The following is an 18,154-nucleotide window of genomic DNA, read 5'->3' as shown; positions in this document are numbered from 1 at the left end:
AATATACAAAAAATAGTTAATGTAAAGAAAGTTTTTACTTGACAGAGTATTAATGGACTACTGTTAAAATGTATCATTCCCTAAGAACAAAATAAGTATTAATATATTTTTCTAGTTCTCTTACTTTCTATTCGAGATCAGATTTGCAATAACAAGACTTCTGACTTTAACATAAAACTGCTCATGGTGCTTTATAAGAAAGAATACAAGTGGCTTTTTAAACAATTCAAATACATTTTTTTTCAATTTTTTTTATTAATTTATTTTTGTTACAGATATTTCTCCTTTTTCCCCCATTGACACCCTTCTCCTGTTCCCCCATTCCCTGCCCCATCCGCGGCATTGTTGTCTATGTCCATTGGTTATGCATGCATGCATATAAGTTCTGTGGTTTATTTCTTCCCTTCCCCCCAACCCTCTCTTCTGAGGTTTGTCAGTCTGTACCTTACCTCTAAGTCTCTGGGTCTATTTTGTTCATCAGCTTATTTTGTTCATTATATTCCACAAATAAGTGAGATCATATGATATTGGTCTTTCTCTGATTGACTTATTGCGATTAGCGTAATACTCTCCAGGTCCCTCCGTGTTGTCTCAAAGGATAAGAGATCTTTCTTTCTCACAGCTGCATAGTATTCCATTGTATATATGTACCAAAGCTTTTTTATCCACTCATCTATTGATGGACTTTTGGGCTGTTTCCAGATCTTACTGATTGTAAATAGTGCTGCTATGAACATAGGGGTACATATATTCTTTCTGATTGGTGTTTTCAGGCTTCTTAGGATATATTCCTGGAAGTGGGATCACTGGGTCAAATGGCAGATCAGTTTTTAATGATTTGCAGAAACACCATATTTTCCATAGTTGCTGCACCAGTCTGCATTCCCACCAGCAGGGTACTCAAGTCCCCTTTTCTCTACACCCTCACCAGCACTTGTTTGATGATTTGTTGATGGCGGCCATTCTGGAAGGTGTGAGGTGATACCTCATAGTCATTTTAATATGCATCTCTCTGATGATTAGTGACATTGAGCATTTTTTTCATAAGTCTCTTAGCTATTTGTATGTTCTGTTTGGAGAGGTGTCTATTTAGATCCTCTGCCCATTTTTTAATTGGGTTCTTTGTCTTCCTTCTGTTGAGTTGTATGAGTACTCTATGTATTTTGGAGATCAACTCTTTATCAGTTGTATTCTTGGCATTTATGCCCTCCCATATAGGGGGTTCCCTTTCCATTTTGATGCTTGTTTCTTTTGATGTGCAGAAGCTTTTAATTTGAGGTAGTCCCATGTTTTAATTTTTTCCTTTGTTTCTCTTGCCTTAGGCATTATATCAGTGAAAATTCTGTGTGTGATGTCTGAAATTTTGTTGCCTACGTTTTCTTCTAGGATTTTTATGAATTCACAAGTCACATTTAAGTCTTTTACATTTTGAGTTTATTCTTGTGTATGGTTGGTGGTCTAGCTTCATTTTTTTGCATGTAGCTTTTCAATTTTCCCAACACCTTTTATTAAAGAGGCCGTCTGTACTCCATTGTACGCTCTTGCCACCTTTGTCAAATATTAATTGAGGATAATGTCTTGAGTCAATTTCTGGGTTCTCTGTACTGTTCCATTGATGTATATGCCTGCTCTTGTGCCAGTACCAGGCTGTTTTGATTACAATGGCTTTGTAGTGTAACCTGATATCCGGTATTGTGATCCCTCCTACTTTGTCCTTCTTTTTCAAGATTGCTGTGGCTATTTGGGGTCTTTTTTGGTTCCATATAAACTTTTGGAGTATTTGTTCTAGTTCCATGAAATATGTCATTGGTATTTTAATGGAGAGTGCATTGAATCTATAGATTGCTTTGGGTAGTATGGACATTTTAATGTTAAGTCTTCCCATCCATAAACAAGGTATATGCTTCCACTTTTTTATATCTTCCTCTATTTCTTTTTTCAATGTCCTGTATTTTTCTGAGAATAGGTCCTTTACTTTTTTGGTTAAGCTTATTCCTAGGTACCTTAGTTTATTTTTTGCTGCAATGGTAAATGGGATTGTTTTTTTAGTTTCTCTTTCTGAGAGTTCATTATTGGTGTATAAGAATGCCACTGATTTCATGATGTTAATTTTGTATCCTACTACTTTGCCAAATTCATTTATTAGCTCTAGTAGATTTTTGATGGAGTCTTCAGGGTTTTCTATGTATAAAATCATGTCATCTGCAAATAATGACAGTTTCACTTCCACCTTTACAATTTAGATCCCCTTTATTTTTGCTTCATATCTAATTGCTGTGGCTAAGGCTTCCAGAACTATGTTAAATAAGAGTGGTGAAAGTGGATATCCCAGCCTTGTTCCTGTTTTTAAAGGAAATGCTTTTAGTTTCTGCCCATTGAGTATGATGTTGACTGTATGTCTTTCATATATGGCCTTTATTATGTGGAGATATGATCCCTCTATTCCAACATTGCTGAGCGTTTTTATCAGAAATGGATGCTGGATTTTGTTGAATGCTTTTTCAGCATCTATTGATATGATCATGTGGTTTTTAACTTTCATTTTGTTTATGTGGTGTATCACATTTATTGATTTACGAATATTGTACCCACCTTGCATCCCTGGAATGAATCCCGCTTGGTCGTGGTGAATAATTTTTTTAATGTATTGCTGGATCCGATTTGCTAATATTTTGTTCAGGATTTTGGCATCTTATGTTCATTAGGGATATTGGCCTGTAGTTTTCTTTCTTTGTAGTGTTTTTATCTGGTTTTGGAATGAGAATTATGCTGGCCTAATAAAATGAGTTAGAATGTCTTCCTTCTTGGATTTTTTGGAATAGTTGGAGGAGAATGGGTGTTACATCTTCTTTGAATGTTTGGTAAAACTCCCCTGTGAAGCCGTCCAGGCCCGGGCTTTTGTTTGCTGGGAGATTCTTGATTACATCTTCAATTTTCTTAGTTGTTATTGGTCTGTTCAAGTTTTCTATCTCTTCCCAATTCAGTTTTGGGAGACTGTGTGTTTCTAGAAATTTGTCCACTTTGCCTAGATTGTCCAATTTGTTGGCATATAATTGTTCATAGTATTTTCTAATGATCCTTTGTGTTTCTGTGGTGTCAGTTGTTACTTCTCCTCTTTTGTTTCTGATTTTGTTTATTTGGGTCCTCTCTTTTTGTTTCTTGGTGAGTCTGGCTAAGGGTCCATCAATCTTGTTTATCTTTTCAAAGAACCAGCTGTTTAAGTGGTCTTTTAAATAGTGTTTTTTAGTTTCTGTATCATTTATTTCTCCTCTGACCTTTACTATTTCTTTCCTTCTACGTGCTTGGGTTTATCTTTTTGTTTACTTTGTAGTTCTTTAAGTTGTAAGGTTAGAAAGTCAATTAGACATTTTTCTTGTTTCTTTTTTTTTTTTTTTTTTTAATCCTCACCCGAGGACATTTTTCCATTTTTTACTCAGATAGAGCGGGAAGGAGAGAGAGGAAGAGAGAGAAACATCGATGTGAAAGGAACACATCGAGTGGCCGCCACCCACACGACCCAACCAGGGCCGGGGACAAACTGCAGCCAAGGTACATGCCCTTAGCGGGAACCAAACCCGGGTCTCTGTGGACCGCAGGCTGATGCTCTCTAACCGCTGAGCCAAACCGGCCAGGGCTTTTCTTGTTTCTTGAGGTAGGCCTGTAGTGCTATGAACTTCCCTCTCGGGACTGCTTTTGCTGTGTCACATATATTTTTGTGTTGTTTTGTGTTCATTTTCATTGGTTTCCAGGAAGTTTTTAATTTCTTCCTTGATCTCCTTGGTAACCCATTTATTGTTTAATAACATGCTATTTTGCTTCCATGTGTTTGAATGTTTTTGTTGTATTTGATTTCTAGTTTTATGCCACTGTGACCTGAGAAGATACCTGATATAATTTTAATCTTCTTGAACTTGTAGAGACTTAGTTTGTATCTTAACATGTGGTCTATCTTGAGAATGTCCCGTGTGCACTTGAGAACAGTGTGAATTCTGCAGTTCTGGGGTGTAATTCACTGTAGATATCTTTTAAATCTATTTGATCTAGTACATCCTTTAGAGTCTCTGTTTCCTTTTTAATTTTTTTTCTAGAGGCTCTATTCAGTGGGGTGTTGAAGTCTCCTGCTATGAGTGTATTGCTGTTGATTTCACCTTTGAAGTCCTCCAGAAGTTTTTTAATGTATTTTGGTGCTCCTATGTTGGGTAAATATATGTTTACCAAGGTTATATCCTCCTTTTGACTAGATCCTTTCAATATTATGTAGTGGCCTTCTTTGTCTCTAGTTAAGGCCTTCATTTTGAAATCTGTTTTATCAGAGATAAGTATTGCTACCCCAGCTTTTCTTTCCTTTACGTTTGCTTGGAAATTTTTTTCCATCCCTTCACTTTCCACCTATATGAGTCTTTTGTTGTGAGGTGGGTCTCTTGTAAACAATATGTATATGAGTCATGCTTTCTTACCCATTCAGCTACTCTGTGTCTTTTTATTGGAACATTTAATCCATTTTCATTTAAGGTGATTATTGATATGTATTTATTTATTGCCATTTTTGTTTATTATGGTTATGTTTCTCTTCCTGTTCCTTCTGCTTATTACAACAGTCCTTTTAACATTTCTTGGATTGCTGGTTTGGTGCTAATAAGTTCCCTCAGCCTTTTTTTGTCTGGGAAGCTCTTTATCTCATTTTCTATTTTGAATGATAGTCTTGCTGGATAGAGTAGTCTTGGATTCAGATCCTTATTTTTCATGACCTTGATTACTTCATGCCGTTCCCTTCTGGCCTGTAGTGTTTCTTTTGAGAAGTCAGCTGATAGCCTTATGGGGGCTCCTTTGTAGGTAACCTGTTTCTTATCTCTTGCTGCCTTTAGGATTTTCTCTTTGTCTTTAATTTTTGGCATTTTAATTATTATGTATCTTGGTGTGGGCCTCTTTGGGTTGTTCTTACTTGGGGCTCTCTCTGCTTCTTGAACTTGTATGCGTTTTTCCTTCACCAAGTTAGGGAAGTTTTCTGTCACTGTGTCTTCAAATGTAGCCTCTAACCCTTTCTCATTTTCTTCTTCTGGCACTCCTATGATGCAGATATTGTTACATATCATGTTTTCCCACAGTTCTCTTAAGCTGTCTTCCTTTTTTTTAATTGTCTTTCTTTTTGGTTCTCTGATTGGGTGATTCTTTCTACCCTGTCTTTGAATTCACTGCTCTGATCCTCGGTTTCCTCTACTCTGCTGGTTATTCCTTGCAATGTGTTCTTTATTTCTGCTATGTCATTCTTCATTTCCAATTGGTTGATTTTAAATGTGTCTATATCTTTACTCATGCTGTTGAGCTCTTTACTCATGCTATTGAGCTTCCTCATAATTATGACTCTGAACTCTACCTTTGGTATCTTGCTTAATTCTATGTCATTTATTTCTTCTCCTGCAGAATTATCTTGTTCTTTCATTTGGGGTTTGTTTCTTTGTTTCACCATTTTGGCTGTCTCAGTGAATTTTGGAGCCTGCCAAATTTTCCCTGTGGGGGTTGGTGTTCCGCTGGTTGTGGCTTCCTCTATTGGATTTGGATGAGTATGGGTGGATCCACATTAAACACCACTGTCAAGTCTTACTTTCCTGAGTAGATTCGCAAGCCAAGGAAAGGTTCGGTTATCCTCTAGCTTTTGCCTGGAGGCTTCGCAAGCCAAGGAAAGGTTCGGTTATCCTCTAGCTTTTGCCTGGAGGCTATTAGTCTCAGTTACTTGATGAGCCTAGATTCGTAGGCCTCAGCTGAGTGAAAAATCCCTCAGGTGTAAGAGGATTTCCAACAGATGGGGCACTTGCTTGCTATCAGACTCTAGATGTTAATAAGCTTCAATTTGCATTTCTCTGGCCTGGTCTGGTGGTGTTGAGTTCCTGAGGGGGAGGGACCGTTGCTTCTCCCTGGTCCTGTGGGAAGGGGCTCTTTGAGCAAGATGGGTACTGTCCAATGAGGGAGTGATTCAGCAGAAAACCCCTGGTGTTCCCTCCAGTTCTCTCCTGAGCCAGGAGCCTCAGACTCTCTCCATACAGTTCCAGTCCAGTCTGCCCTCCCTCTGCCAGAGCCCAAGGTGAATGGCTGTAGCTGATTTGGTGCTTTTAAAAACCCCCACTTTCTCAGCGGGGACCGCTCACAGCTGAAACAGCCCTCAGCTGCTGTCCATGGGCTCCCAGCCCTCCCTCTTACGCCTCCACAGTTTCTACCAGGTTCGATTTGGTGTTCTCTTTCTGTCCCTGGCTGTCTGGTTCTCTCCCTGGCTATCTGGTTCTCTCCAGCTGCTTTTCAGTTAGTTTTCCCCAATGATTTGTCTTTATTTGAAGTGTAATTCCTGTTTGTTCCTGGGAGACAGTCTGTGTAGCTTCCAGTCACTCCACCACCATTTTTCTAATCCCTAAATGTGTTTTTATTGATTTTTTTTTTTTTTTTGAGAGAGAGAGCAGGGGGAGAGAGAGAAACATTGATGTGAGACATTGATTAGCTGCCTTTTGCATGCCCCCTACTAGTGATCAAGCCTGCAACCTGGGCATGTGCCCTACTGAGAATCAAACTGGGACCTCTCCGTCCATGGGACAATGCTCAAATCACTGAGGCACACCATCGGGGCAAAAATTGGGTTCTTAATAATAGAAATTGTCTTTTGAACATATATAATATTCTGTTTTCCAAAATATGTCTTAAATAAAACTATAGAAACACAATCAGAGTATAAAATGAAACATATTCTTGTTATTTTTCAAGCAAATCCATATTATTTTTGTTATGATTGGCAATTTATTATTTGAAATTGTAATAAGTTTGTTGGTAGGTTATCTTTATGTACTCTATCCTGTGAGTCTTCAAAAGATTGTGGTTTTGTCACAATTAAAAAGTATAATTTTTTATGCAGATCAAAAATTTTTTAATTTTCTTGAGACTGTGACTTTAACAAATAATCAGGTAACTGCAATAAATTATATCCTCTAATAAGATGTTATTGACCATTTTGTTTTACTGTAATTTTTTTCATAATCAAGAGACACTAGAAATCTTGATACTAAAATTTAAAAGAAAAGGGGGTTTATAAGCCCAGGAGTAAATTAATTTTTTTAATCAGATATTATGAGTTAAAGAACATTCATACAAAGATTTGAGAACACTGAATACAAAGTGCATTGAAAGTAATTGTTACACCAGTCACAAAAGCATTGCTAAGGATTTCTCTGAAGAATGAACTTAATATTTTAACATAGTTCCCGGTATCCATCAAATTAGAGAAAAACTAGAGGTTTTAAAAATCAGGTTTTTAAAAAGTAATCATTTCTTTATTTTCCTTTCTGATTTTTACTTTAAATATTATTTTTCTTAAATACAATTAAAAGGTATTTTTCTTCAAATTTGCTTTTATCTTAAAACTCACTTTGATAAACTACACTGTAAATAAAAAGGATTTTCCCTAGAGGCACAGACAGGATTTATGAGTGCAGAAATCTCAGAGGCTTTCCTGAAAGATTGAGGTTGCTGCTTTCTTGACAGTTTCTCTGGAAGAGCCCTGCATACCCCTTTCATCAGAATTAAAGTGTTTAGTATCATTTGAGCAGTAGTGAATCTAGGCTAACTGATTTAATACAGAGAAAACTCAAAGGGCTATTTTAGGAACCTTATTAGAATTCAATATTTACTAAATTCTTCTCATTTGTAGTAACCCTGAAAACATTTGTGTGTATGTGTGTAAGACATAAGTTTAAGGGAAACAGAAACTGTTTCAAAGTAATATCTCACTCCATTTTTAAAGTTATTTTCTAAGGGTGTTTGGGATTTTTTTGACACTGATTTAAGGAAAAATTAAATAGGTAAACCTGGACAGTATAGTGTATGATTATGTATTATGATCAAATTCCAAGGGTTACAGTAATGATTGAATGAGAAATTAATGAAGTACTCCATCCCTGGCACTGAGTAAGCGCTCAGTAACTGGGGGAGCTACTGCTGCCATCACCATGACACTCCTATTACTATTATTATAATAATCACATTGGCTTTTAGATACAGTATTTAATTCCAAATCTCCTTTTTATTTATGTATTTATTTATTTTTAAATCCTTACCTGAGGATATATTTTTCCATTTATCTTCAGATAGAGTGGGAAGGAGAGAGGGAGGGTGGGAGGGGGAGAGAGAGAGAAAGAAACACCGATGTGAGAGAGACACATCAACCAATTGCCTCCTGCATGACCTCAACCAGGGCCAGGGATCAAACCACAACTAAGGTACATGCTCTTGACTCTTTGGTCCATGGGCTGACACTCTAACTGCTGAGCCAAACCATCCAGGGTCCAGATCTCTTTTTAAAAATTGTTTCTTGATTTTTATATTTTATTTTGGAACTTATTTCTGTTTATCCTGGGATTGTATAGAGAAATGTTTTCTGTTTATCTAAGTTTTTCTCAAGTCATGTATATTCTATGATACATGCATGTCAACAGCCTGTTAAGGTGCTCTAGGAGACGAGTGAGTTAGGCTTGGTGGAAGCTTTTTCTGATATGTTGTCTCTGTAAGACAGTGCTTTTTGTCACCCCAGAGAAAACAAGAGGACGTGAACATAGAGGTAGAATGAGTTAGCTCACAATGACAGCTGACATGGTTTTTATTTCCACCAATCTGCATTTAGTTTTTTAAATCTATGTTATATTTTATTTCCTTTTGTCTCTACTATGGTAACAAGTAAATTGTTGGTATGATTCACCTTCTTTGCTATGTTAAAGGACAGCCTAATTCTGTTTATCTCTATTATCTGCCTGAAAGTATTTTTAGCCCTCTTGTCCATAATCAATAAGCTTATGCATTAACACTTAGCCCAAAACGCTTACATGTGGATGTGGTTTTGTTTTGGAGAGAAGAGGTACGAAGGGATGGCCTATACACTGGAGAGGAGAAAAAAGAAGAGAAAAGGACCAGATCTGATTTCATCTCTTTCAGCCTCTCAGTCTGATTTCTTTCACAGTACATTGGCATCTACAAAGCTTTTTTTTTTACCCATATATTGAAGGGGACAATTTAGTACTTAATGATACCTCAGTACAATGCTAATCATAATGTCTTTTTCCCAGCTTTATTAAGATATAATTGATATGTAACATACAAGTTTAAGGTATACACGATATTGATTTGATATCCTTATATACTGCAAAATGATTAGCACTATAGGCTAGCTAAGCATAATAACTTACATATGAAAGACTTAAATGTTTGAAAATTGGGTGATTTCATTTTGGCTTATATTTATTAACTGAGCCCTTACTAAGTGTTAGGTACTATGTTGCGCTCTAGGGCAGCAAACATGAATATAGTAGAGTCTGTGTTCTCCAGGGCTCCCCAACAGACTCATAAGTAAATAAGTCCATGCCCTGGCTGGTGTGGCTCAGTTGGTCGGAGCGTTGTCCCATACACCAGAAGGTGCCGGGTTTGATTCCCAGTCAGGACATGTGTCCAGGTTTCAGTTTGATCCCCAGTTGGGGCACGTGTGAGAAGCAACCAATCCTATGTTTCTCTCTTTCTCCCCTCCACCTCGTCCCTCTCTCAATTCCTCTCTCTCTGGTGACTCCTTTTTCTCCTATAACTCCTGAATAGGTTTACTTTCTTCCCTCTCTATACTAAAACATTGGTTCATTTCATCTTTAAACACCCAAGCCAAGATCACCTTTTTTCTCCACTTTTAAACTCAGGCTGCTCAGTACTGTGGGAAAGTTTTACCTAACCTGTCAGCTTGGTTCATCCTCTTTGCCACACAGAGTCATTTTTCAAAAAGCAAATCTCTGCTTAGAATCCTCTCTGTCTTTACAATTAAGAGCGAATTTCTTTAGTCACTGTGCATTTATTAATGATCTTCAGTTTCATCTGGGAAATCCGTTCCCTTGGCATTTGCACCTATTCCATTGCCAGCACAATTCTGGTGTAAGGTCATCAATAACCCAGATGGCATAACATATATCTCATCATGGCAGTCCCCTTTAAAATCTCTCTACTCCACTTCACATGCACACTTTTCTGCTCTTATTGCTTCCTAAGGTCCCTTATTTAAGGCCTTGTCCTTTGCCTTAGACATAGGGACCTGTTTTCAGCTCCCCACAGATACCATATTCTCTCATTCTTCCAGATTTTGCTGTCTCTCCTATAGTGCAATATATCTACTGTTCAAAAGCTCCTTGATAATTGCAATTTACTGTGTGCCAAGCAGAGTGCATGACATGCCCTTTTTCATTTAATCCTCACATCAACCTGGTGGGATAAATTTATTTCCCTTTACTTTAGAGATAAGGACACCAAGGCCTAGAAGAGGTCATGTAATTTGTGCAAGGCATGTTTTTACTAAGAGCCACCTAGAATTCAGCCCATTGCTCTGCAAATTATGTTATTATGCTGCCTTCTCTTAGGAAAAGGAGTGTATATGTGTGTGTATTTTTTTTTAATCCTCACCTGAGGATATTTTCCACTTATCTTCAGATAGAGTGGGAGGAAGAGAGAGAAAGAGAGAAACATCAATGTGAGAGGGACACACCAATTGGTTGCCTCCCGTACAACCCTGACCAGGGCTGGGGACCCAACTGCAACTGAGGTACATGCCCTTGACCGGAATTGAACCCAATACTCTTTTGGTCCACCGCCGACTCTCTTACTGCTGAACCAAACCAGCCAGGGCAAGGAAAAGGAGTATATTTTATTTATGTTTGTATAATCAGCACCTAGCACAAGGCATAGTGAATATTTGTTGAGAATGAAGTGAGGTTTGAGCTAGTCTTAAAGAATAAGCATGTTCTAGGCAGGAGAAATCATAGACAAATACAGAAATAGAGAACAATGACCAGGTCACTCTGGGTTTAAAAGGTATACTTTGCTGAGAGCAGCATTCAGGGGTCTTTCTAGCCATAACTTATTCAAGTTTTCTTGACACTTTCCTATCTGCTGCTGCTCCGGTCTTCTTTTACCCTTTGCACAAAACTCCTCTAGGTGTTGGCTGATTCTAATGTTGTCCTCTTTTGAATCCTTTGCTCAGGTTTTAGTCCCACTATTGCACCATAATGGCTATTAATGAGGTCACTAGTGACTTCTGTGTTGCTAAATCCAGTGGACATTTCTCAGTTGTCATCTTAATCTGTCCACATCATTTGTCACAGGTGACTCCAGTCTTATTTATACTCTTTTTCCAGGATACCGTACTATCTTGTTTTTCCTCCTAACTTATTAGTTGTAATTTCTTCCTGTACTCCTCAGCCTCTGGATGATAGAGTGCCTGGGCTCAGTCCTCACAGTTTTTTAGTCCACACTCACTCCCTTACTGATACAATCCAATCTTCTGTCTTTAAATACTGTCTACATGCTAATGACTCCTCAGTTTATATCTCTAATCCAGATCTCTCTCTCTCCCTGAACTCGAGACTCTTCAAACCAACTTTCTACCAACACCTCCACTAAGAAATCTGGTAGACAACCCAAATTTAATATATTCAAAATTAAACTCTTAACATTCCCCTAAAAAATGGTGTTTCCCATTTCAATTTATGGTAACTACAGCTTTCCACTTGCTAAAGCTATAATCTTGGATTCCCACACTCTGCATTAGCCTGTCAGGAAATCCTTCAAAATGGATCCAAATCTGACCACCCCACTGCTATCCCCCCGTTTACTCACCTAAATTACTCTAGTAACACCCTAACTGGCCCTCCTCAGCTTTAATGTCCTAACACCTGTTCTCAAAGCAGAAACCAGAGTGGCCCTTTGACATAAGCTAGAGTATATCACTATGCAAACCCCTGCAGTGGCTCCCCATTTCACTAAGAATAAAAACTAAAGTTATAAAAGCCTATAAGATAAATCTGACCTCTATTATGGATGTGATTTTCTGTCCTACTCCTCTTCCTGTGCATGGTGGTTAAACCACACTAATTCTTTGCAGTTCAGACCTGCCACTGCTCCTGCCCTGGGGCCTTTGCTCTTGCTCATCTTCCTGGAAAGCTGTTTCCCCAGAGAGCACATGGCTAACTCCCTAACTTCCTTTAAATCCTTGTTTAAATGACACCATCTCAGTGAAATCTGCCCTAAACACCCTGTTAAAATTATAACCCATATGTGTTGGCTGTCTTACTGTCCTAGATTTTCCTCCCAGACCACTTAATCACTTTTATTCAGTTTACTTACTTGTTTTATTTACTTTTCATGGACTGTTCTCTCCATGCTGGAAAATAAGCTCCATAAGGATAGGGATTTATCTCTGTTTTCTTCATAATACATGCCTGAAGCAATGCCTGGCACAAGTAATTAATAAATAATTCCCAAATTGAGTTAAAATAAACTTAGGTATTTACACCTGAAAATCTTTGAGAAGATCTTAAGGTTCATTTAAGTAGATTTTCCAGCCATGAAAAAAGATCTGTGAGCCCTAAACATAAAGAAGAAACAACTAGCAGGAAGATTTAATAGCTGTAGGTCTACATGGACTGTTATTATGCTTCTTAATGTCATTTGATATTAATTTATGTCTAGTCCAGTGATTGATACAGGACTGGATTTTAGATTGCCTTCCCACTCACACAACTAATAAGGCTTTAATCAGGGCATTAAGAAACTCTAAATAGTCCTTGCTTTTAAATCTGCATATCAGGAGGGGGCTGGGAGTATGAGTGGGAGGATGTCATGTCCCAGTGATTAATGATCTCTAGGAAGCTGAAAAGGGGAGAGTAATATACACAGTATTTCTACCCCCTGGAGTAGGAATGCAAACACCATTGTGTGGATCTGTGCATAGTCACTGACTTCCTGGTAGCTGGAGAATTTCATACACTCTTCTACCACAAATAAAACTGTCAGAGAAGTGACAGAGCTAAAAAAGCTGGCCTTCCTTACTTAAAAAGAATAGCTCAAACACAGTGAGCCAGAAAATTAATTTTGTAGTTGTTTGGGAACCCAGTTTGTTTAATAAGAAATGAGAAAATGGGAACTTTTCTTGAAAAGCCTAAAACCTCCAAATGTTTGTTGAATCAAACTCTACATTTGGTTTCTTAAATTTGCCAAATTCCTAGAACCTGCTTATTTTAAATGAATTTAAAGTGAAACATTCCTTTTTAATGAAATGCACTGTCCTAAACTTTTCAGCATGGTCTCTATGGTAGATTCAGTAAATTACACTATCTGTGGACTCCAGGGCCTATTGCCCTGTGTGTCAAAAAAAAAAATTCCTAACATTTCAGAGTGGCTTGTACAGCTTTAGAAAGTAATTCTAAAGTAGAGTTCTTTTGTTTATTTTAATCCTAGTGAATGTATAATATTTAATAACAGTTTCTAAATGTTTAAGTCAGAAGCGAAACATTTTTAACTATAGATAAAGAACTACAGATGTTTGCAAAAATTTTTAAAAGAAAGTTTGTGGGAAAAGCATTTTATTTCAACCACTTCTGATTATTTACGACTAACCAAAATTGGAGACTTTATTTAACAGTAGTAGTAATAGCAGCAGCAGCAGCAGCTGCAGCTCTAGTGGATTTTTAGTGGGGACAACCAAACAACTTGTATTTTGCCAGGAACCGTTCATTCATTCATAGGACTAGTTAAGTTATTTTTGTTCTTGGTTCAGATTTCTTTGATATCTTTACATTACCACTCATTGCTCTGCATTGTCTAATTTTTAAATTTTGATTTTTCATGAAATTTTTCTGTAATATAAAAAGAAAGAAAAGAAATACTCATTTTGGGGGAAATGGAGCCATACTTCAGGGTAAAGGAGAGGGGGAAAAAACTTGTATTTTATTTCTGTTTTGTTGTTTATTTATTTTTATTCTTGAGAGTGTCACTGTCATCTAAATTAAAAGGAACTACTGTGATTTAAATTAAGACAGCATCAGATAGATTAAACTCTGAATTTGGTTTTCAAGTGGTTAGACTTTTAAATTGCATTTGCAATAGTTTATTTTTAGTCAGGATGTGGTTATTTTTAGATCTGCTTCTCTGTCACTAGGAAATGTAATGCCTGTCTTTCCATTGTTGTTTATCAGGAAGTTCTGAAGCACAGGCTTGTAAGATCCAGTTAGCACAGAACACCGCCTCTCCTTTTAGGAAAGAATATGAAATAGTGCGTGAAAGAAAATATGTAAATTGAGAACATGCCTAATTTTTAAATTATTAGTGTCATTTTAATCTCTTATACACTGAGCAACATGCAAGGTGTTTTAGGGAATACCAAAAATATAAGGTTTGGGTTCCCCCTACTGGTGTGCATTCCAGGCTTGTGAATTCATTAACATGTAGCAGAAGGGCCTAGAGGATACAGATAGAAAATTGCTGTGTTAGCCTCTTTTAAAGAGACCTGGTGATGAGAGAGCAAGAAAAAGCACCATAACCCATTTTCTGCAAATGTCTTACAAAAAATGAGATGATCTAAAAATTGTATTTTCTACATCTAGAAAGAACAAAACTTAATCCCACAATATTTGGTTTTTAATGTTTTTGCCTCTGTGATAAGCTGCTTCTCAAATGCTTTATGTTGTAATCTAAGGAATAATAAAACACCAGTGGATCTACATAGGGTTTAAAACCCCGAGGAAAAAATGCAAAACTAGCATTGTGTTGTAATAAAATTAAAGAGCTGGCATTAAAGCTCACTAATTCCTGTTTTAGCATTTCAGATAGTGACATGACAACATGTGATTGTGTTTGTCCATTTAACATCTGTTTTTTCTAATTTGTCTTATGTGTATTTAAAAGAGTTCTCATTATTTTCTATCTCTTAGTCAGTAAATGCCAAGTAATATTAAAGGCTCATTTTGAAAAAGAAAAATTTTAATTGACTCCTAAAAGTCACTTCTGAACTTATTATGTTTGCTTTTTAAAGGACTATTCAATCAAATTAAAATATTGTATTTTTAAATTGCTTTTCAGCAATGCAGTGAACCTTTTAAGCAATGTTCCGGTCTCTTGTTTGGATGTTCTCATTTGTCCATTAACCCACGAAGAAACAGCCCAAGAAGCAACGACTCTAGATGAACTGCCCAGTGATAAAACAACTGCGAAAGACACAGTTTTGAAAAACAATACCATGGTATACAATGGTATGAATATGGAGGCCATTCATGTTTTACTCAGTTTTATGGAGAAGAGAATAGACAAGGTAAGGCTGATGAAATGGAAGCCTTGGGAAAATGCTTAAGAAGAATGTAAATGTGCTATACATATAAACATCACAGGACATTATTTTTAAATGCCTTCTTTTTTAAAATAGCTGACATCTTGCATAGTCATTTGTACTCTGGAAAGCAGTTTAATATAATATATGATACATTGCTGAAACCAAATGAATTTATTTGTTTAAAGCTGAAAATTGTGTTGCTATAATACCAAAATTGTGACTAGTCCCTGAAAACAAAGGAAAAATTACTTTTCCTTGTAAGTATTTTGTAAATCCTAGAAGTAAAAATTATTCCCCCAAAAACTTAATGATAAATCCTTCCTGTAATATCTAAAAGTCATCTTTAAAAGAAAAATCACCAACTTTCCATTTGTTGTCAATTACTTATTTTCTCTCATCTGTCACTTGCTTTGTCAGGTAACTAGATTGAAAGGCAGCAAGGTAGTCTGGGTGGGTCATCAAAACCTTTACCTCACTTAAGCCCATTGGTTAAGCCAGTGAGGACTCTACAAAATTCAGGAAAGATAAAAAAGTAAACCTTAGTAAACAGGAAAATAACAGATGAAATGGAAATATTGTTAGGAAAATAATTTTTTAAAATAGTTTTTAAAGCTTGGGTAACATGAAATGTCTTCCTCTCAGAAAGGGGTATTAATATGCTCAGTTATATGGAAGAAAGTCATACTGTTAGAATCTAAACTAATGTAGCATGTATGGTTTTCTTTGTAGGGAAGCAGCTATAGAGAGGGCCTAACTCCAGTTCTCAGCTTATTAACAGAATGTTCCCGAGCCCATCGAAACATCAGAAAATATCTCAAAGATCAGGTAACTGCTTAATGCATATTACATTGTAAAGTTAATCTTCCATGTTTTTTTTTAAAGCATAGAATTAATGAGTTGAATTCTTTCATAATGTTTTTTTTTTCAGAAAGTCAGAAACTCAGAAAAGTTTGTTTTAATCTTTGAAATCTTCCTAATCGAGAAATAAGTGATCCTGTGTATTTTTGTCAATTATTCAACAAATATTTATTGAAATCTATATGCTGTGCTCTAAGCTTTGTTCTAAGTATTGAAATACAGATGAAGTCTTTGCCTTGTTGAGTTTACCTTATAGTGGGGGACAAAAAGTAAACAAATAAATATATGATGTGCCCTGGCCGGTTTGGCTCAGCGGTTGGAGCGTCGGCCTGCGGTACAGAGAGACCCGGGTTCGGTTCCCGCTAAGGGCACGTACCTTGGTTGCAGTTTGTCCCCAGCCCTGGTTGGTCGTGCGGGTGGCAGCCACTCGATGTGTCCCTTCACATCAATGTTTCTCTCTCTCTCTCTCTCTTCCTCTCTCTCCCTCCCGCTCTATCTGAACAAAAAATGGAAAAATGTCTTCGGTGAGGATAAAAAATAAATAAATCAATAATGTAATAGCAAGGAGTGATAAATTCTCTGAGGATAGACATAGCTAGGGAAGGGGAGACTTAGGGGAATAAGGGAGGGCCTCCCTGAGGAAAGCACATTTAAGAAGAAACTTGAATAGGTAGGAAAAGGATCTCTGAGGATATTCTGGAAGAGGAATGTACCAGAGAGAACAAGTTCAAAGTTCCTGAGAGGAGAGGATGCTTTGGAATGCTTAAGGAAAAGCCAGAAGGCTAGTAACAGTGTGCAAGGGGGAGAGTGGTGGATGAAGTAAAAGAGGTAAACAAGAACTAACTAACATAAAATTATATAGGACTTTTAATTCTCTTTAAGTGAGATGGGAAAGCATTGGACCATTCGGAGTTAAGGGAATGAATGATGTGACCTCATTTATATTTAAAGATAACTCTGGCTACTGTAAGTAGGATAGACTAGAGGAGAGTGAGTAGATATGAGGAGACTAGCCCAAAGAGAACTGATGATGAAGGTTTGAAGTAGGATGGTAGGACTTAGAGGTCATGGTAAGAAATCACCTTTCCATCACTGCATCTGTACCACCATCTCTTTCGATTCCCCCTCTATCACAATAGTTGAATTGTCCTGCTTCCTTCTGTGGCTAGCCTTTGCACTTTTATCCTGGATTCCTTTCCCTCTCAAGAACTTTTCTCCTGCATTTAGTCCCCCCTTTTCTTCTTACATTCATATTTGTTAATGTATTTGATCATTTCGGTTTGCACCCAAACACATCTTCCATTATAAAAGCTATTAAAACCATCCCTTAACTCCACTTCTCAAACTACCTCCCCATTTCTCTGCTCTTCTTTATGCAGTGTTTCTCAGAATAGTTTGCTGTACTTACCCTGTCTTTTTACTCATCTTTGATCTCATTCAGCAGTCATGGTTTTGAAAATCATCTAAATACTGATGACTCCCAAATTTCTGTCTCCAGCCCTGAGCTATCCCTTAAGCTCCAGACTTAAGTAACAAACTGCTTACTCATCTCCTCCTATTGGATATATAGTAAGTATCTTGTTTAACATATCCCAAACTGATCTCTTGATTTCCTATCCCCTCCACCCTGTTTCTTCTCTTTCTTTACACATTCCAATACATGGTACCACCATTCACTTCACTGTTCATTTATTGCCAGGTAGAATTTCTCCTACTAAATGAACCAGGTTCATTTCCCCCTTTATGTTTATGATCAAGATTTAGTAAGCACTTTACTATGTGTAGAGCCAATTAATAGATATTGCTGATGATTAGAGATTAGAAAGTAGAGAGTCTGTCTTTGAGGAATTTACAGTCTGTTGGAGAAAGAGAGAGGTATCATGAAAGCATGACTAATCATTTAAGCAAAATAAACTAGTTAATTAATGAATTAAGGTCATTTCCAAGTTTGACTGTATTAAGACATTCTACTGTGACTAGGAGGACTTGATGAAGAATAATAAATGAAATGCTTTAATTTTTGTACATTCTAGATTTTTCACATAGGAAAACCAGGTACAACTAAACTGTTTATATTTTGCTGTCTCTAATCAAGACAGCCAAAACAATCTGTTAAGTAGCATCTTTATATGAAGG

General features: G+C 37.0%; 1 protein-coding gene across 4 annotated transcripts in view; it reads left to right on the top strand.

Annotated features, from left to right (window-relative positions):
• The window catches only part of RIC8B (RIC8 guanine nucleotide exchange factor B), a 115,758-nt gene that overhangs the window by 60,289 nt on the left and 37,315 nt on the right, over positions 1–18,154 (top strand). For all 4 annotated transcript variants that reach the window (XR_004958327.1, XR_004958326.1, XM_036251999.1 and 1 more), the window contains exons 5-6: positions 14,914–15,142; positions 15,890–15,985. Coding sequence is in view for 2 of the 4 variants with exons in the window: in XM_036251999.1 (XP_036107892.1) it covers positions 14,914–15,142; positions 15,890–15,985 (325 nt within the window). In the remaining 2 variants the exon portion in view is untranslated. The remainder of the gene's footprint in view (positions 1–14,913; positions 15,143–15,889; positions 15,986–18,154) is intronic.

This window comes from Molossus molossus, unplaced genomic scaffold, assembly GCF_014108415.1.
Source record: "Molossus molossus isolate mMolMol1 unplaced genomic scaffold, mMolMol1.p scaffold_m16_p_10, whole genome shotgun sequence".
NCBI lineage: Eukaryota > Metazoa > Chordata > Mammalia > Chiroptera > Molossidae > Molossus > Molossus molossus.
This window is presented reverse-complemented; position numbering and strand designations above follow the sequence as displayed.